Source organism: Cyanistes caeruleus, chromosome 12 (genome assembly GCF_971803275.1).
Source record: "Cyanistes caeruleus chromosome 12, bCyaCae1.hap1.1, whole genome shotgun sequence".
NCBI classification, from domain to species: Eukaryota; Metazoa; Chordata; class Aves; order Passeriformes; family Paridae; genus Cyanistes; species Cyanistes caeruleus.
In genome coordinates, this window is record NC_141712.1 from 11,285,943 (window position 1) to 11,303,797 (window position 17,855).

At 35.9% G+C, this 17,855-nt stretch overlaps 1 protein-coding gene across 50 annotated transcripts in view; it reads left to right on the forward strand.

The window, feature by feature from the left end:
- The window catches only part of FTO (FTO alpha-ketoglutarate dependent dioxygenase), a 223,412-nt gene that overhangs the window by 24,335 nt on the left and 181,222 nt on the right, over positions 1-17,855 (forward strand). For 24 of the 50 annotated variants that reach the window (XR_015275399.1, XR_015275400.1, XR_015275392.1 and 21 more), the window contains 2 exons: positions 12,119-12,196; positions 17,057-17,714. Coding sequence is in view for 31 of the 50 variants with exons in the window: in XM_086847622.1 (XP_086703748.1) it covers positions 12,119-12,196; positions 17,057-17,714 (736 nt within the window). In the remaining 19 variants the exon portion in view is untranslated. Of the gene's footprint in view, positions 1-1,557; positions 1,732-1,946; positions 2,146-2,248; positions 2,336-5,425; positions 5,500-12,118; positions 12,197-17,056; positions 17,715-17,855 lie in introns of those variants that run through there. The other 26 variants (XR_015275391.1, XM_086847628.1, XM_086847614.1 and 23 more) reach the window with 10 other exon arrangements.

The following is a 17,855-nucleotide window of genomic DNA, read 5'->3' on the forward strand; positions in this document are numbered from 1 at the left end:
AGGAGTTACTCTAGTTTAAATCCATTTTCTCTCTAACACAGCCTCTGTGTTAGAAATAAGGAAGTATTCTTGTAAAAACAATAAAACAACAGGTTCTTAAAAGCTTGAACAGTAATACTTCAGTGATCATCACACTTGGGACTTTTTTGTTCATTTCTGTGGTAAACGGGGTTACACTTGTTTTTTGCTGTTAATTATATAATTATAATAATTAATATAATTATATAATGTATATATGTCAAAATAATATAGATATAATGTATATTTTTATATAAATATATATTACATAGATGTAATATATATTACATATTAAAAATATATCTAATATATAAATATATATATATCTATATAGATGTATTATATGGATATTATATATATAATATATAATATCTATATATAAAATATAATATATATAATATTATATTATATATTATATTTTATATATTATATATATTATATATATTATATTATATTATATATAATACCTACTTAATATCATGTATAATATATGTTATTATATATATAATTATATCTATCGATCTATATAACTAGATATATATACATATAAGAAATATATATATTTGTATATAGAAAATGTATATTATGTGTATATATAAATATAAATATATGTATATATAAATATATATGTATTGTATAAATATGTATAAATGTAAGTATACACACATATACACATATATACATATACACACATATACATATATACACATATATATACACATATACATATATATACACATATATATACATATACATATATACACATCTATATACATATACATATATATACATATACATATATATACATATACATATATACACATCTATATACCTATATATACACACATATACACACACACATATATATATATACATACATATATTTATATATTTTTTTTCCTGAAGGCACGGTGGCTCGGGCTGTGAGCAGGCTGCAGCAAGCCGTGTGTAGAGCGTTGCCCGCTGTTGGAGGTGGCCGTGGGGCAGCCCCGAGCGTGTCCGGGCCCCGCTGGGCTCGGTTCCCGGGCGAGCCGCGCCTGCCGAGCCGCGCCGGCCACCGGGGGGCGCTGCGGCCCCGCCGCTCCCGCGCTGCCCCGCGTCGGGGAAATTGTTTTATTGCCAAAGGGCACGGTGTAATGTATTCATCTCCATCCCAGGCAGCCATTTAATGCCCTGAAACATGCCCTCTCACAGCTCTGGCCTGTTGGCTATGCTTATTTGGTGTAATAATTAGCTGAATTTCTCGCTAACAGCGGTACTTACCAACACCTCGCATTTTCCTCTGTGTTTTTGTACGTGATGGATTGTGCATTCTATGAATAAAGTTAAGCGGGTCACAGCCTAAGCCCTGTACAACACTGCTATTTTCTGCACAATAGTTCTGAATAGATATATATTAACTCCTTTTTAATCCCCGTGGTGTGTAATGCGAACCAATTCCAGTGGTTTTGTAATAGGCTATTGAAAACTTGCAAGCACAGAACACTTGGCAGCTTAAAGAACGTAAAAAGAGAAATGGAATGAGGAGCTACAGAAATCAGAGTACAGTATCTTTTACCAATGGCAGGCTTTAGGAGCCTGTTCTAGTGCTTCATGAGGCTTGGTGCAGATCACTGTACTTTGTTCTAGAGGAACAATTCTCATATCCATGTTAAAGGTGATCTCTCTGCTGTCCTGATGTTCAAAGTTGGTCTGCTTGGTATGAAAATACAGGTGGGAATTCTAAGTTAAACAGTACTTGGGGTTTTTTTTTCACTTTCCTAGTTGGAAATTATTTGAATTAAAATTCTTGTGATGGAAATAAAAACAAAAGGTTCCTGAATAAATGCTGCGGGTGGGTATCCTCATCATGGTTCTTTCCAAATGCAAGGGCTGATAAAAGTTAAGGGTTCCAGAAATTATTAAGTAACTGTAAGGTTGTAACTGTTAAGTTTTAACTGACTCTTTTGTCAGTTAAACTCTTAAGTAAAAATTTAATGGAATTATTCTATAATGAATTAGCTCAACTGACAGTGGTTTGAGGCATATTTCATGGAAATGAAGCTCATGGAAGTTCAGCTCTGCATGGAGACTATCAAGCCTGTGTCACTAGTTTAGTTGGGAATTGCAGCATATGTAGTGCCAAATGTGGGTCATAAGCTCTTGCAGTTGTCTGTTATTTAATTTTAAAATCCTTCCTTTGAATATTTTTTTTAAATCCTACGTTGTTCTCTTTTTTTTTTTCATTCAGCCTTCTTCAATTCTAGGTACTGCTAAAGCAATTCCATTGTAGAAGGGGGAGTAATACAGCATGTTAAGCCAGCAAATAAGAACAAAGGTGGGTCTGGCAGCTTTCTCTTAATGTCAGTTTCTTGCCCTCAGCCTCCCTTATTAATGCAGCTGAGCTGCTGTCACTCAGATGGTTTTAACACAGACATGCAGGCTACGTGCCTGAAAGAGTGGCCTAGATTTTTGAATTTCCAGATTGAGAATACCCCAACATACAAAACCACTGTATCAAATTATAAAATGGTTGACTCCAGTCCTTGTAGACATTCTGAAGGAAGTGAAATTTATTTATTGTTGTCTTTGACATATCCTCTAAGGAAGCAGGAGAGTTTAGATTTTAAAGTGTCTGCAGTACTTTCAGTTGATGGAGACTTTCCTGTGTGCCTTTAAATTTATGATAGTTCAGAACAATCCTTGTCTTTGTCAAGTTGTACTTCCACATTAGGATTATTGTTTGTGTGCTTGTATCTCTTTATATAAAGGGGTTTTATGTTTTCCATCTGTTCCTTCACTTGTACTAATTTACTGTGGCTTTTTGATAATGTTCTTATATATCATATACAGATATTTACTTAAAAATACAATCAGAAGTTATTTAGTGCTTTTTCTTTATGGGTTATTTCATGGATCCAATTTTGATTGTCATCACACAGTTCATTAAACATGTCTGTACTATCCTATCACCCTGCTACAGCTTTAGTATGTTGTGGATTACTATGGCTACTCCTCTTCTTCTTTTATTTAGACAACCAATCCAAGCCATTCCAGAGTGACTTAGTACTCTTGGTAGGAATTGTTTATTAAGTGTGGCAGAAGAAGCATGCAGTAGTGTGAGTCTAGTCTATATTTTGTCAACAGAAGGGAGCAAGTAGGGCAAAGGAAAGTTGAAGTGGTTGAAATCTCAAATGGTCTTCTGTGTGTCAGCCTCTCTCTTTTATACCTCCAGAAATCCAGCCTCTATTTAAGAATAGCATGGAGAAGGGATCATTTTGAAAAGATTTCTTATTTCTGTACTACATATTTTGAGAACACAGGAAGAGGTAGCAGCAGGACTATTTAGAATCTTAGATCAGCTAGGAATGTAAATGTATGGGAAGAAAGGACAGACAAGAGTTTCCCCTGAACAAATGTACAAGGAAGACTTAAGAAATAATTTTCGTGCATTTCCATTTTAGTTGAGTAGTGCTGCTCTGCAAAATTATACCTGAACATTGCAAATGAGAGGAAGAGTTAACGAGAAATAAGGTCTGCATATGCAAATAATAGAAATGAAAACTGGAAATTAAGTATTGGCCTTTTCATAAGTCAGAATAGTTTTATTAAAACAGCATTATTTGAAAATGTGGGAGTTCTTAAGTTTGCTCAACAATGTATTCTTAAGCAAAACGTTGATTTGCATTATGAAATATGCCTGGGTTTGGCACAAAGAAAATGGCTTAACAGAGATTTAGTTCTTTCACAGCACACCACTGTTCTCCTGTATTTTACCTTTTGGTATACCTTAACAGTTTTTATATTGTGCAAAGATGGCTTAAGAATAAAATGTGAGTAACCTTTCTTTTAGCTGTGGTTCTTTAACCTTGTGATAGTACTGTGAAATACAGATCCCAACTAACTCCTGTGTTTTTGGATTGTGAGGCAGAAGAGAATTTCTAACACCAAGGTGTCCTGGTTCACTGGCCACTGGTGACTGGAAAAGTGGTTAAGCAAAACCAAACTGAGGAACAAGATGCATCAAACTTTCAGTCACTGTGGCTTTGCTGCCTCCAGTTTGTTTGTTTAGGCTGTATATGCAGAACCTCTTAAAGAAATGTGAATGATTCTTTGAAGTCTGATGGTCTAAACAGTTTGGGAAACACTCATTTAGAAAAACTTCCAAACTTGATATAAGAAAAAATTCCCACGACGGAGGATTCAGGTTTCACAGAGGTGTCTCCTCCAATGCCTAATTATCCTTTCTTTTCAATTGTGCTCCCTGTTTCTGGTCTGAACTTGTCCAACATTTCAGACCCTGAATTTTGCTAATTGTTGCCTGCCAACTTAACATTTAGATGTGAGCTTTCTGTTGCCTGTGTGGCTTATTTCAGAGACTGTGAACAAAACAAAACCTTCAAGCTTCAAAATTAACCAAGTCTGAATTATTCATTATCAGGTGTTTCTTTAAATTACTTTTGTTGAAAAAAACTGTTTTTTTCAGCAAACTATATAGCACTATATTTCTTTAATTCATATGCCGAAATTCAATCCAACAGTATTTCATTAATAGCTGTCTTATTATAAAGTTGAGTCAACAGCTGTAATATTTAGGTTCTCTAAGTGAGTATATTCATGATTTGACTGATGGTGTAGTGAATGTGAAATTAGTATGTAATAAATATGAACCAGTGTCTGTGCATTTATCGCACTGGTCACTCTTATAAATTGTAGAATCATAGAATCCCAGGTTGGAAGGGGATCTCAAAGATTGTCTGGTCCAGTTATGTGAAATGTTACAAATTGCACTTCACCTCACTGAATACACTCGTACAAATTTTGTTATGTTAAATTTATGTGCACAATGTGATCTCTAACTTTTATGTCCCTTAAAATACATTGTTAAGTGATTCAACTGTATTAACACCGCTCTCCTGTGTATCTTCAAAAATGACATGTCAGTTGTGTTGTTTTGGAAAGATGTTGAGAGTGAATTCATTGTGTAATCATTCATTATGATTACACATCAGTGATAGTTACTTTTAAGTTGTTTGGGGGGAAGGAGGGAGAATTCCACAAAGCTTCTGCTCAAGGCCTCCTCTGGGCAGAAATGTTGGAAAGAAAATTTGAGTTTATCATGTCCTTGAAAAGGGCAAAGAACAAAGATGGAGGTGCAGAGGCAAGAAGCATGAGGCAAGGAGTCCAGTGCTGCTTCTACAGCTGAAGCCCAGGGAGCTGGCACAACCCTTCCTTTGGTGCACTTCTTTTGGCAGTGATTTTGTTAATTGTGACACATACTCTCAAGAATTATCTTGTACATGCCTCCTTTAAAACACATCAGCTGTATGCCTGGTGAAATGTGACTAACAAAAGAAAAGTATTCCTGGAATACATTTCCTTTTATCTGTAAGGCTTTAAACCATCTTCCTGTCTTTTCATTCTACAGTGAAGAATACAGTTATGCATTCTGCAAATATCTACATATGATCTCTGTAAAGATCTTCAGATTTCACTGAGCTTGTAAGTGCTTTTAGACTTTTATAGTGCTAATAAAATCTCTGGAAAATAATTTGGTTCTGTAAAAAATACCAAGAATCAACAATTTTGTAATGGCCTGCAAAGATGTTCAAATACTGTATAATGGGCATGACAGTTACAGTATGTGAAATTTAATGCTCTAGCTCCTTATTGATCTTCCTTGTAGCTGGTTGCATGGCACATGCATTTGCACTTAACACCTGCTCTTTCTACATTAACACTATCTTCTGCAGCCTCACCAAGGGCACGTTAGAAGCTGCATTTGATGCTAAGCTGAAGTATTTACTTAAATATCTATAATTTTTTCATATCCTTTTTACTTCAGTTTTGACTGCTTTATCTTCTGGCTGATAATTTAACACTTGGAGTTTTTTCCCTTTTTTAAGTGTTCTTATTAGACATTGGTTGTTTCTACCATTACTTATATATAGAGACCAGCAATCCTGCCAGGCTTGTTGTTTTCTGGAAATGATGAAAAGCTGCAAGAAAATTTATTTTATTTTTGATTTTGCTGGTAGTTTTGAAAAACTGTATTAGTGTGACCTGCCAGTGTTTGTGTTGGAAAGTTCTTTGTCTATATCTACAGAAGTTACGAGCCTTTTGCAAAGGTTTTGAATCTGCATTTCAAGTTGTCAGTCCTTGGGTTTCTGTCTGGAGGTCCTTGGTCTGTGCCACGGTTGTTGGACAGTGTGTTTGCTCTTACTTTGCTACATTAATTAGATACTGAATCCCAGTGATGTTGGTACAACTTCACAGTGCAGATATGCAATATTTCCCGAAATAATTTGTAGATTCTCTTTTTGTTTCCTTGAGGCCTTCAGGGAGGAGAGAAGGGAAGAGAAGAAACATCCTTCCCTTGAGGGAAGGGAGAAGTGCCATGTCTGCATTATTTTCCATTCTTGAGCGTAATATGCAGCTCCTAAGGCTACAGAGATCTGGTGCTATGTGTCCTGGTAATAGATTTCCATGGAAGTTAGGAACCATCAATATCTTTGTGTCATTAGAGTGTGAGATGAACAGCAACACCAAATGTATCATTGTTTCAACATTAACCCTTGTTAAAGTTTTTATTTTATCTGTCTTTAATGAACTTTTTGTCTGTCAAATAGAGTTGCTTAGTATTTTAGGTACTAGCCAAACCCCATTGGTCTTGGGACTGGGTGTGTAGGGTGTTTTTGCAGAATCAGTTATTAGTAATGGTCACTAAGGTTTCTGTGTGCTGATTCTTTGAAGGTGAGCTGGTTAAGACTTGTTTGATTAAGAAAGCTGGTCTCAGAATCTGTTTGCTATCTTTTAGAAACTATGCAAAGAATGACATGCAGACATGCCTCAGTGTCCTTATTTATTCATGAGGATCACAGCCATGTTGAACTAAACACTATCTTAAGTGTTTTCTTAAGTACATGTGTGATTGTGTGTCCATATGCATAAGAAGAAACTGAAAACTGGAGGTCTGATTAAAATTTGATCATTTCAAAGTTTGAATGTTCTTACTTCTCACCTAATATATAGAGCTGACCCATTTACTAACTGGCTAAGTTAGTAAATAAAATAAACCTGCTGCAAGAGTATGCACACATGCTAGGAGGGAACAAGACGTGGATGATGTTACCAAGATGCTTGCAGTGATGGTAGAAGAAGTTTATTCAGAATTATACAGTGGGACCTTAGGGGTATTTTGTTCACTCAAAGTGTCTGTGTTTGAACTATTTATTGCTTCATATTTTTATTATGATTGCTTACAGTGCTAATCCATGTGTGGCAGATCTACACTCAGCCGGGTAAGGAAATTGCCAGTTCTGTTCCATTAACGGCTGCTGGCCAAAGGAACAATGTTCCTGTAGGTTAAAACAGCAATTAAGGGGCCCTTAACACTTCAAGGTGGGTAAGGAGGGGATACTGGCAACAGACATTTTTCACACATTGCTAAGTTGCTTCAGTGCATACATTAACTCTTAGTTCAGTTACATCAGTTGAGTGTGTTGTGCATATGCATGACTGGTCTGTGAGTGTGTGAACCAAAACCTGTGCCTGTTGATTTATGAGAAAGGGTAAGAGAGGTTGAAATTAGTAAAGCAAAGCCAAACAGTACCTTTGCAGCAGAGAACATCAAACAGTCTTTGAGACAGCTACTCACAGATGCTGATGTAAGACCTGAGGTCTTCGCATGGCAGTGCGTTGTTCATTACGTAATTTTTTTCATGCTCAGGTCACTTGAACTGCATTTTGTTGGTTCTGTAGCTGGGCCCATTTGTTCAGTAGAAGAACAGGATTCACTGTGGTTATATTAAATAGCAAGTTTAATTTACTGTAGTATAATTAGCAAGTGGATATGAAGGAGGCATGAAATATTGCTAGACCATCATAGATATTTTTAGTATGAGTTTTCATAGAATAATAGTAATAATAATGCATATTTTTGCCCTGAATAGAAAAATGTTTTTACTTATATTAGAGGGGAAAAGTGTGGTACAGTATGGTCATATGTCTACTGGTATTTTTGGGAAGCTGCATTGTAGAATGTGGCACAAAAGGTTTTTGGTAGGTCATGAGTGTAATGAAGAGTAGACTAGCAATATAACGTTTCCATGTCAGTAAACGGTGCTGTAAAATTGACTGGTCCCTCAAGGTCTTTTGATGAGTAGAATTTACAGAAATAATTTAAAGAAAAAAAGTTCTGAAATCTTATATATGTGATAATGGAGAAATAAAAGCTGTAACGGTAAATTTCGGATGTACTTTTTATTACTCTAGGTTCATTTCTGACATTACTTGTTTTAGTGAACCACTTGAATGATCTTGGTAGCTATGAAGTTTTAATAGCTAACACTTGGAAAGCCTTGTAGTTTAAACAAATACCAACTTTGAAATCACATTCCTTCCTTAAGAAACTATCCCAATTTTATTTTTTATAAAAAACCCTAACACGTGACAGGCTGTTAGGAGGTAATGTTTTGGAAGTTCCTGTAAAATGGTGGCTTTTTTCTTGATGGGATCTTAGTGCTCTGTCACAAAGTTTTTGCTATATGTTTAATCTTCCTCCTTTATAAAATTATTTATTAAGCATTTAAGAGCACTAGCCCTTTGCTTCATGCAGGATTTGAAAGAAATCCATGTTCTATTAGAGTTGATTTTAAAAAAAGAATGTAAGGCAAACACAGGCCCTAATGGACATTGTTATGTGGGTAAAAAAGATAATAGAGGGGAGAGATATTAGAGAAACCAAAGGTTTGCATCTGAACTGTGATTCAGATGTTTCTTTCATGACAGTAGGCTTTCTCAGGCATTCTAAACCTGGTAACCTTTTGGCAAATAAAAGGCTATTGGGAAAAACTGTTGGAGGAGATGATACTTTCTTATGCTTTGAATAGTGGCTCTTTTTTTAAGTTTTATCCCTGAAATTTCTGCAAAAACAGTAGATTGCATTAAAGCCAAAAAAATTCAAGTGTTTTACTAGTTCTGGTCTCAAACAGTCTCAGAAATATAAAAATTGCAGCAGGCAGTTAGGAAACTTTTTAAGATGAAAAAAAAGGGGGAATATTTTAAGAACTTCTGATGAAAGGAGTTGAGGCAGAGGGGTTGTTGTAGGCTGGGAATGGAGATGAGGTTCCAAAGTTGCTGCACCATCCTCTCTGCACCCTCACCTCTTAGCTGTGTTTCTGTTACTTCTCTTGCTCTGTGACATACAAGGTACTGCTTCTGTTTACAGGGAAAATAAATAATTACATTTATAGTGATCGAGAGATTCCAATTTTTAATACTCCACTTGATGAATTTTACAACCATCTCATTAATAATCCTATTTATTATTAATAAATGAGCAGAGATTAGTGTTTGCAGATTGTTCATTGGCATTCTGATCTTCGTTGCAGAGTCACTTAAAATAGCTCCACTAACATTCACAGCAGCCCATATAATAAGTATTTGCAGAGGTTTTTGTCTTTCTGAAGGCCCAAGACGAACACTTAACAAAGTTTCAAAGGAAGTGCAGTGTGTAGTAATGGACATGATGCACATTAGATTGTTTTTCATGTATTGGCATTGCTAATATCTATAAAAATCACATTGTTTTTTAAATCATAAGAAACATAATCTCAATATCTGAACAAACTGTTACACTGTTGATAATTTTTAAAATTTTTAAAAGTCAGATTTAGAAAAATGCTTTCTAAGAAGCCTGATAGTATCAAGTGAAGGCATTTATTTAGTTTTTACTTAGGGGGTTATGTGTTTGAAGAGCCAATAAGCAATGCTTATGTAATACTGCTTAGACTTTCACATCAGCCAACTGGTAAAGCCAGATACTCAGGGGTTTTTTTACTTTTTGGAGGTATTTGCGAGTAGCTTGATGTTTTTGACATCTGTGTGACAGCTTCTTGCATAAGAGATGAGCAGCATGTACTACCACCCAGCTGTGTGTATTAGTCTGCACATCAAGCTGAAGAGCAGCACTTAGCCAGATCTGACAATCAAATGTGAACTACTACTACCTATACACAAGAGTGCATTTTAATGTTGTGTGCTTTTTGCCAGGAGCCTGATACTTGACAAAGAAATTGTCAGAATCTCTCTTCTTCCCACTTTTTTTTTCTTTCCAGAGATGTGAATCCATGTTAAAATATTTATTTTTTTTTTCCTTGCAGTTTAATATGGTTTATCTTAAAGATAGCAAAGCCAGTCTAATGTTTTCAGCAATTTCATGTAATAAACTTCTGGCAAGCTTTTGGTATTAGAGGAGTGTATTAATAGAGGAGTTTTAGACAATGCAGGAAATCAGTGTAAAATTATGATCTGCTGAGTTTCACCAGTGACTTCATGTCAACATACCAACAACCTGTCCCCAAAGAAAACTGAGGACATAAAGAAATTATACCACTAGTTCAGAAATGTCAGTGCTGCTCTTTTCAGGCTGCTTCAGAATTGGTGCTCAGCACATTGTGAATGTGGAAATGAGAGCCACCTGCTCTTACTGTAGCTTGACTGATCCATGAACCTTAAAATCCTCCACACTTCCACCTGGCTTTAAGACCCGTCGTCTTTCTCGATGCTTAAATTTGAATAGATGGAATTCATTGTCTCAGAATACATATTTATACTCCATAGTTCAGCTTTCCTTGTTCATGTGTTTGCTATAAGCCAGGAGTTAGTTAATACATGGGATGCTTTCTCTTCATTTTTTAAATAATAGTGCCAAAATAGCGAAGATCTGTTTTGACCTTGTTTTGAACTTGGTTTTGTGAAAGTGTTAGTCATACTGGGGTTTTTTTGTTTGTTTTTTTTTTTTTTTTCTTACTGTTTCCCTTGGTATAATACCCTAAATATTCTTTTAAAAACATTATTCCATTTCCATCTGGTCTTTCTCTTAGAACATAAAAATATCATTTCTTGTGCTAGTATTTATGTAGTTGAAAATATTGCAATAACAATAAGAATTTGAATCCTGTTATATATTTTAGCATTATGGCAGATACAGTTCTGTGATCTTTGAGTTGCAAGTAAGTTGAAATTTGTTAATGAGCAAAGTTTGTAAAAAAAGCAATTCTTTCAAGCTAAAAGAAAGAAGTAGGAGTTTATTAATTTTCTAGGCCAGAACTTCCACTGTAATAATTTTTACACTGTGGTTAATCTGTACTTATACTGGGTTAGTGTTGATTTAGTCTGTGAGTAGATAGGTGTGAATGAACCTGTCATGGATCAGGATTATTTCATTCCAAAAATTCTGATGGCATGTTTCACACATTTCTTGTCACTTGGCAAATCATTAACACAATTAATTGTATAGTACCACAAAAAAACTGTTTTGATTAATAAAAACCTGAAAAATAAGTGTTGGAGACACAGCAGGTTTTCATCTTAGCAATTTATTAGTGATCACATTGACTATTGGTGGAGATGCTCTCAGTCTAAACCAGGAGTAAAAATGGAGTTAAGAGAACAAGGGGACAGAGAAAAGCTGTTTCTACAGGCAGCTGGTTGGTTGTGCACTCCCAACATCAAACTGGATTTATGGCTGTCTCAGGGATGGCAGGTCTTGAGGACGACATTTTAAATATTGTCAGGCTGTGGGGGCTTTGGGGTACAGTAGATTGTGCTTTGCTTTTCTTTCAGCAACTATTTCAGGAAATTAATTTTAGAGTGCCCCCAACATCGGGGCCCATTGTTTTAATGGAGTGGGTAACTGGGCCATTTGATAAAATATGAGCTTTGTACCCATTGGCTGCACAAATTGAACTAAAAAAGAAAATGGAAAGGAAACAAGAAATTAATGTGTAGTTATAAAGTAGGCATAGGTCTGAAGAACCTAAGGCTGAGATGAATTTTGATCAGTGTAACAAGGACTGGTTATCTAAAAAAGAAGTTGGGAGTAAAAGTACTCAAGAGCTCTAAAACTAGCTAAACTGAATTACTGCTTCGTAAGCAGAGAAGTTCCCCTGATTATTTTTTTATTTGTTTTTCCTTATTTAGTTTTCCAGAACTGAAGGTAGTAAGAGAAGTAATTGGACCTGGTTTTGTCATTTAAATGCAACTACTTTTATACTTCTCTGTTTATATCTTGGTTTTTAGTCTAATTTTCTGTTTCAATTTTACCCCTCCAAAACAGAAGAAAAAACTTCTTGAAGAACTTGGGGAGAATAGACTTCCATACCTGACACCAGCCGATGCTGATTTCCACCAGCTGGTAACGTACTTCTTTTAAATCATTTTAAACTAAAATGGCTGTTTGCACTGAACAACAAGTAAATCTTCCTTCAAAGAGACACTGTGGAATCTGATATGAAAAAGGTGTCCTGATAGCTGATAATGCACTTCCAGGTGATATGAAATAAGATCTTTAGAACTGGGATATTCACAAATGAGAACTTGGTGAACTTTATTTTTATATGTGTGCCCTCACTACAAGTAATGTATAACAGTTAATCACAGTTTTTCATGCTTTGTTGAAGCAAAATACATGTCACCATTATTTTAATTCATTTTTTCTGAGTGGTGAAGAGACCTTTATAGTTCACACTTGGCAAAATAGGGGGAATATTAGCATAGAAATTTCAAGTTTGGGAGGCTTAATTCTACTTTCCAACAATAAGTAATTGCTAATAATTTGCTTACAAATCAAACTGTGGAAACTGGAATGTCTCAAATGAAACCAAGCAGAAATAATGTCAGTCCCAGTAGCCACGTAAGTAGTAAACCGAGTGAGTGTATGCAAGAATATAATGAATAAAAAGAATTTTCTGCATCTATCTTGGTTGGATCTTTCTAGACCAACTACATGACTCACAGTGGGTTCAGTTAGTTCAAATTGGATCATGGTAAGAATAAAAGCATAAGGAATAACCTGGTTGTTTGAACAGCTCCAGTGACCATGCTCACGTTACAGGACACAGGAGTGGTGCCTGCCTTGTGCTGATATATGGCTCTAAGATGGGCAAGTGTAGAAGAGTTGGGAGAATTCATAAGAGCAATACAGATGGATTTTATTATTTCTTTACACAAATACGTTCTTTTCAGTCTTAAACTTAATGCTCATGAAGAAACTCTTCCCCCTTTGAAGAATTGGGCAGCTGGATTTTCTCCTTCCAAGTCCTGTTACATCCCCTCCTGTTCTCTTCCACCTCTGATGCTGCCAAGAGCTGCTGTGCCCAGGATCTTTTTTCTTTTTCACATCTTTGTAAATTCAGCTTCTCATGGAGCTGATGTGAAAAGAGAAGGTGGAACCAAGGTTGCCCAAGTGGCATCTCATTTCCTCAGGGTCAGTAACTCATAAATATAGAAGGCAATGGGAATAAGATAAGCAGTAAAATCACACCTGTTCAATCCTTAATAAAGTTTTGATGCATTCTTTTTGCAAATATAGAATTATACTTTTTTTGTAGTGTGTGTGCATGATAGATATTTTTAAGTATATCTGTTAATCATAAACATCACAAACACCTTTTGAAGTCTGTGGAGGTTATGAAATGTTACTGGAATCACAGCTGTAGAAATTGCAAGTTCCATGATGCTTAAATGCAGTACAGCTGGAGAGAAAAAGAAGGGTGAGAGCATGAAGACAACAAATCAGCAAAGTAAAATATCACATCCAGTTTAGTTTTATAGTCTGTCTTTCCTGGACAGACTTGCCCTACTCCTTGAAGGATCTTCCTCTTACAAAATAGTATTCTTGGAACATGTTGGAAAAGTTAGGTAGGATGCAGCTAAAAAAACTGTCTTATCCTGTTGGGTATGTACAGCCTGAACAGAAGTGAGAAATTCCATCACAAGCAAGACTTTCACTGACATCCTCTTTCAATGTGTTTTTCCTGATAAAGGATTTTGGAAATGGGCCCTAAGCCATAAGCTGAAACAATGTAATGTTTAAAGCCAGTAGGGAACAAGAAAGAGGCTGTAACGAGGTAGTTCACAAATATTTGAAGTACAGACTATCATTTCATGATGCACATGACAGTTTGCTAATCAAGGGTCCTTATTGCTGATTCCTAACTTTATTCTGTCACTCAAGTCCATAGGATGATTCTCTGTGTTGAGTATCATCATCAGAAGTGAAAGCATATTTAAAATCTTGTGTGAAACATTCACAAGAAGATTTGAGCATCAAATGTGTTGTGTTTTTTTCTGTGCTGTAGTTGCCTGTAATGCTGCCACTTCTTTCAGAGTGAGCAGTGAGTTGACCTTTAATACTGGCTGTCAGAGTTACAACACAGAGTACATGATTACTGCCCTTCCCCATCCCCCAAAACAACAGGGTGTCCAGTGTGAACCCAGCAGTCACCCCATGTTCTGATCCTGTAATTCTTTCCTTATGGAGGGCACAGCACAGGCACTGCTTGGGGATTTAAAGAAGACCAGGCTGTTTTCATGTGATGTGTCGGAAATGTGTTTCCACTTCCTGATTTCTTTTGGGATACCTTAATGATAAAATAGTTCTTAAGCATGTGATCTTAAAGCACAACCCAAAGGTAACAGGCCACTGACTTGGCTGGCAGCAAAATGTGCAAGGCATTACCTCTGCAGTTTAGGAGGGGAATACAGTGTTGTTACCTTTGTAAAATCTTTGTTCTTCCCTTCTAGAGCATGTTTTCAGGGATTTAATTGCTTTATGTCATATTGTTATTTCCCTCCTTCTGTTTCTAACAATTGTTTGGAATTTTGTGTGTGTGAATAATGTCAGAAATTCAGTGTATTTATATTTTCATATAAATGGTTTAAAAATATATGGTATTAGTGACTGTTTAAATATACCATAATAGCATATGTAATGTGGTATGAGTATGTCCAGTATACACAATTATTTAAAGAAATACTGGGGTACTGCTATAGAACTGTTAAAGCTCTTTCTTTCATACATTTGCATAGTAAAAGAAGTAATGAAGTAATCATCTTTATATGTCACAACATAAAATATTCTGGCATTCTGAAGATTATGAGAGAATATTTATGATTCCCATCAGCCTGTACCTTCACATCTGACTGCAGCCTACAGCTCCAAGTCTTAAATTTACAGTTACTGATTTCACTAGTTGTTTTTAAGGAGTTTTTTCACTATACTGTTCAAAGGCTGGAGATACACAGCACTGATGGAAACAAAAGAAGCAGTTCAGGATCTCTAAAGGAATCATTTCAGGCTTTTGACAAGCTCAGATGAATTTAGTTGATCAAGTTTGGATTCACTTCTTTGAATGAAAGCTGTGATCCTGTGTTCTGGAGTTGTAGAGGGACCTTCACACAGATTTGGGACTGTTTTCAAGCTTTGGTGTTTGAAACTAAGCATGAATTGTCAGAAATTATTATCTGTAGGTGCTGTTACAGGTTTTTTTTTCCTCTCTCTAGGAAGCTAGTGTTTGGAACCATAAGAATGTATAAAGAAAAGGAGTTAGCTTCACTGTAAAAATTTCACAAGGAATAGTGGTGAGGTTTATAGATAAACCAAGATTTATTATATGTAATCATTATTTTAAAATAGGCTTCCTTTTATGTTCTCTTTTTTAGTAGAAACAAATGATCTTGTAAAACCAGCTCTTCAGTGTTGTAGGATAACAGTGCATTATGATGCAAAAGTCTGTTTTCATGCAGTGGAAAATGTGCATACTTACTGCCTGCTTTGTGTTTTTTAAGGGCATGTTCTTTGGATTTTAAAATTAATTTCCTGAAAGGCAGGTTCAAATGAGACTTGGAAGTAGATAGTACTAGTAAAGTGGGTTTGAGTTGTACCAGAAGGAGCTCACAGATGGATTGTAGGTCAGTGTGGTGTTTTGTGCCAGTGATTTTTATTTGTCCTTTTAAAAGTACTTTGAACATAAGCTATTAGACTAACAAAAGTTTTGGCAGATCGGTTTTGTACATCCATGTGCTCTTTCCCCATTGCCTAATGCCTTCAGATTTCAGTTTACCTTAATATGTTTCCCCACACCACCATCAGTACCTACCTTTTCTCCAAACTACCAATTAATTTCTGGACAAAAGGAAATAGGTGTGGTGAGTCCTTAGGAGCTTCACAAGTGCTAATTGATGCCTGATACACTCACATTACAGCCCTTCCCTTAGGAGAGCACTAGGGTGCATCTGTTCCTTTTATTTATCTATTAATTTTAATGAAATACATAAGAACTCACTCTTTTAAAGAACTTATTCTCTAGCCTTTGTCTAGTTTGCCAAACAGTCTCAGCAGTAGTTAAAGCAGATTTACAGGCAACCAATAAAAGGTGTGATTATGTGATACTCACTTCCTTAGAAAACCAGATTAACAAAATAAAATTATCCAAGCCTTCCTGGAGTGGGAAGCAGTATTGTGCATACAAAGCAAGAATCTGCTGATTAGCAGTGTTATACCTTGCTGGGAGTTGCTGCCTCCACACACTGCTGGATTCTGAACTCCAGCTGATACCAGAACTGGTGTGGTCATAAGAGGATATGAGGAAAAAGAACACTACAGGTAGGGAGCTGGGGAGGAAAATAAGTTTGGGCATTTTCTGCTATCAAAAGAGAGCTTTTATATAAAATGAGAGATAATTGGCAGACACTGAGGAATCTGAAAATAAAAAGCACCAGAATATTAGCAGTGCATTTTTTAAAAAAATGTATGTTTTGGTTTTGTTATTTTTCCACAGAAAAGTGTTATATAAAACTATTTGTGTGTATCATGTAGCCCTCTAGATTTCTATACATCAGAATGAAACAGAAGGCTCTTTGCAAAAAGAGGAATCAATTTTTTACTACTTGATATTCTGTTGTTTATATACTTAAAGGTGGCATTATCTGCAGATGCATCAGATGAGCTGTATGTTCTACTGAACTTTTCTAGAGTCTTCTTATTTATTTATTTGGAGATTTTTCTCCTGGTTGAAGCTGCTGGTATATATCCACTTTGTGCAATATACTGAAATATGAAAATACAGTAACAAGTGCTGGCATCTATATCTTCACCACATTCTAGACTCATTCTTGTTAACTTGACTGCTTTGCCTTGTCTTGAAATAATTTGATGCCTGTAAAAAGAATAATTATTTTCTTCTTTTTGTTGTTTGGGTTTTTTCTCCTTTAGTGGAAGACAAAGTATTCCAAGCTGATTTTCAGGAAATCTGATACAGTACCTGCAGAGCTCCATCAAATGGTGCAAGAAAGCTTTCTGACCTTGCGAGAACACAACTGTTTCTTTCAAGATCTTGTAAGGATCAAAGAGAAGGACTTTCTTACTCCAGTGTCTCGAATATTAATTGGAAACCCAGGATGCACTTATAAGTACTTGAACACAAGATTATTTACAGTTCCTTGGCCTGCAGAAGGTTATGATATAAAATATTGCAGTCCACAAATGCATGATGCTTGTAAAGCATTAATGAGACTTAATGACTATTTGCATATTGAAGCGGTCAAGGCGTTACAAGGACAGAATTTGTTTGAGACCAAAGAAATTAAAGATGCTACTGTAATAGATAGGGAGCAAAGTTTTGCTACTTCTCTTACGGAAGAAGGGTCTGTTTCTAAAGATCAGAGCAGTGTTTGTGTACCAGAGGATGACAGAAGTCTAAAGAACAGAACATCTTATAACTTGACTTTATTGAATTATATGGATCCACTACAAATGCTGTACTTGAAACAAGAACCTTACTTTGGAATGGGGAACATGGCAGTGAGCTGGCATCATGATGAGAGTCTGGTGGAAAGGTCAACGGTGGCTGTGTACAGTTACAGCTGTGAAGGTGAGTGATGGGACTTGACCAGTCACAAGAATATCTGAGATCCCTGGAGCTCTCCTGTGTTCCTTTGTGTGTATGTACACAAGCACATCTAATTCTGGTCTTGACTTGTCATGTGCTTCTGAATGCATTGTGGTACCTTTT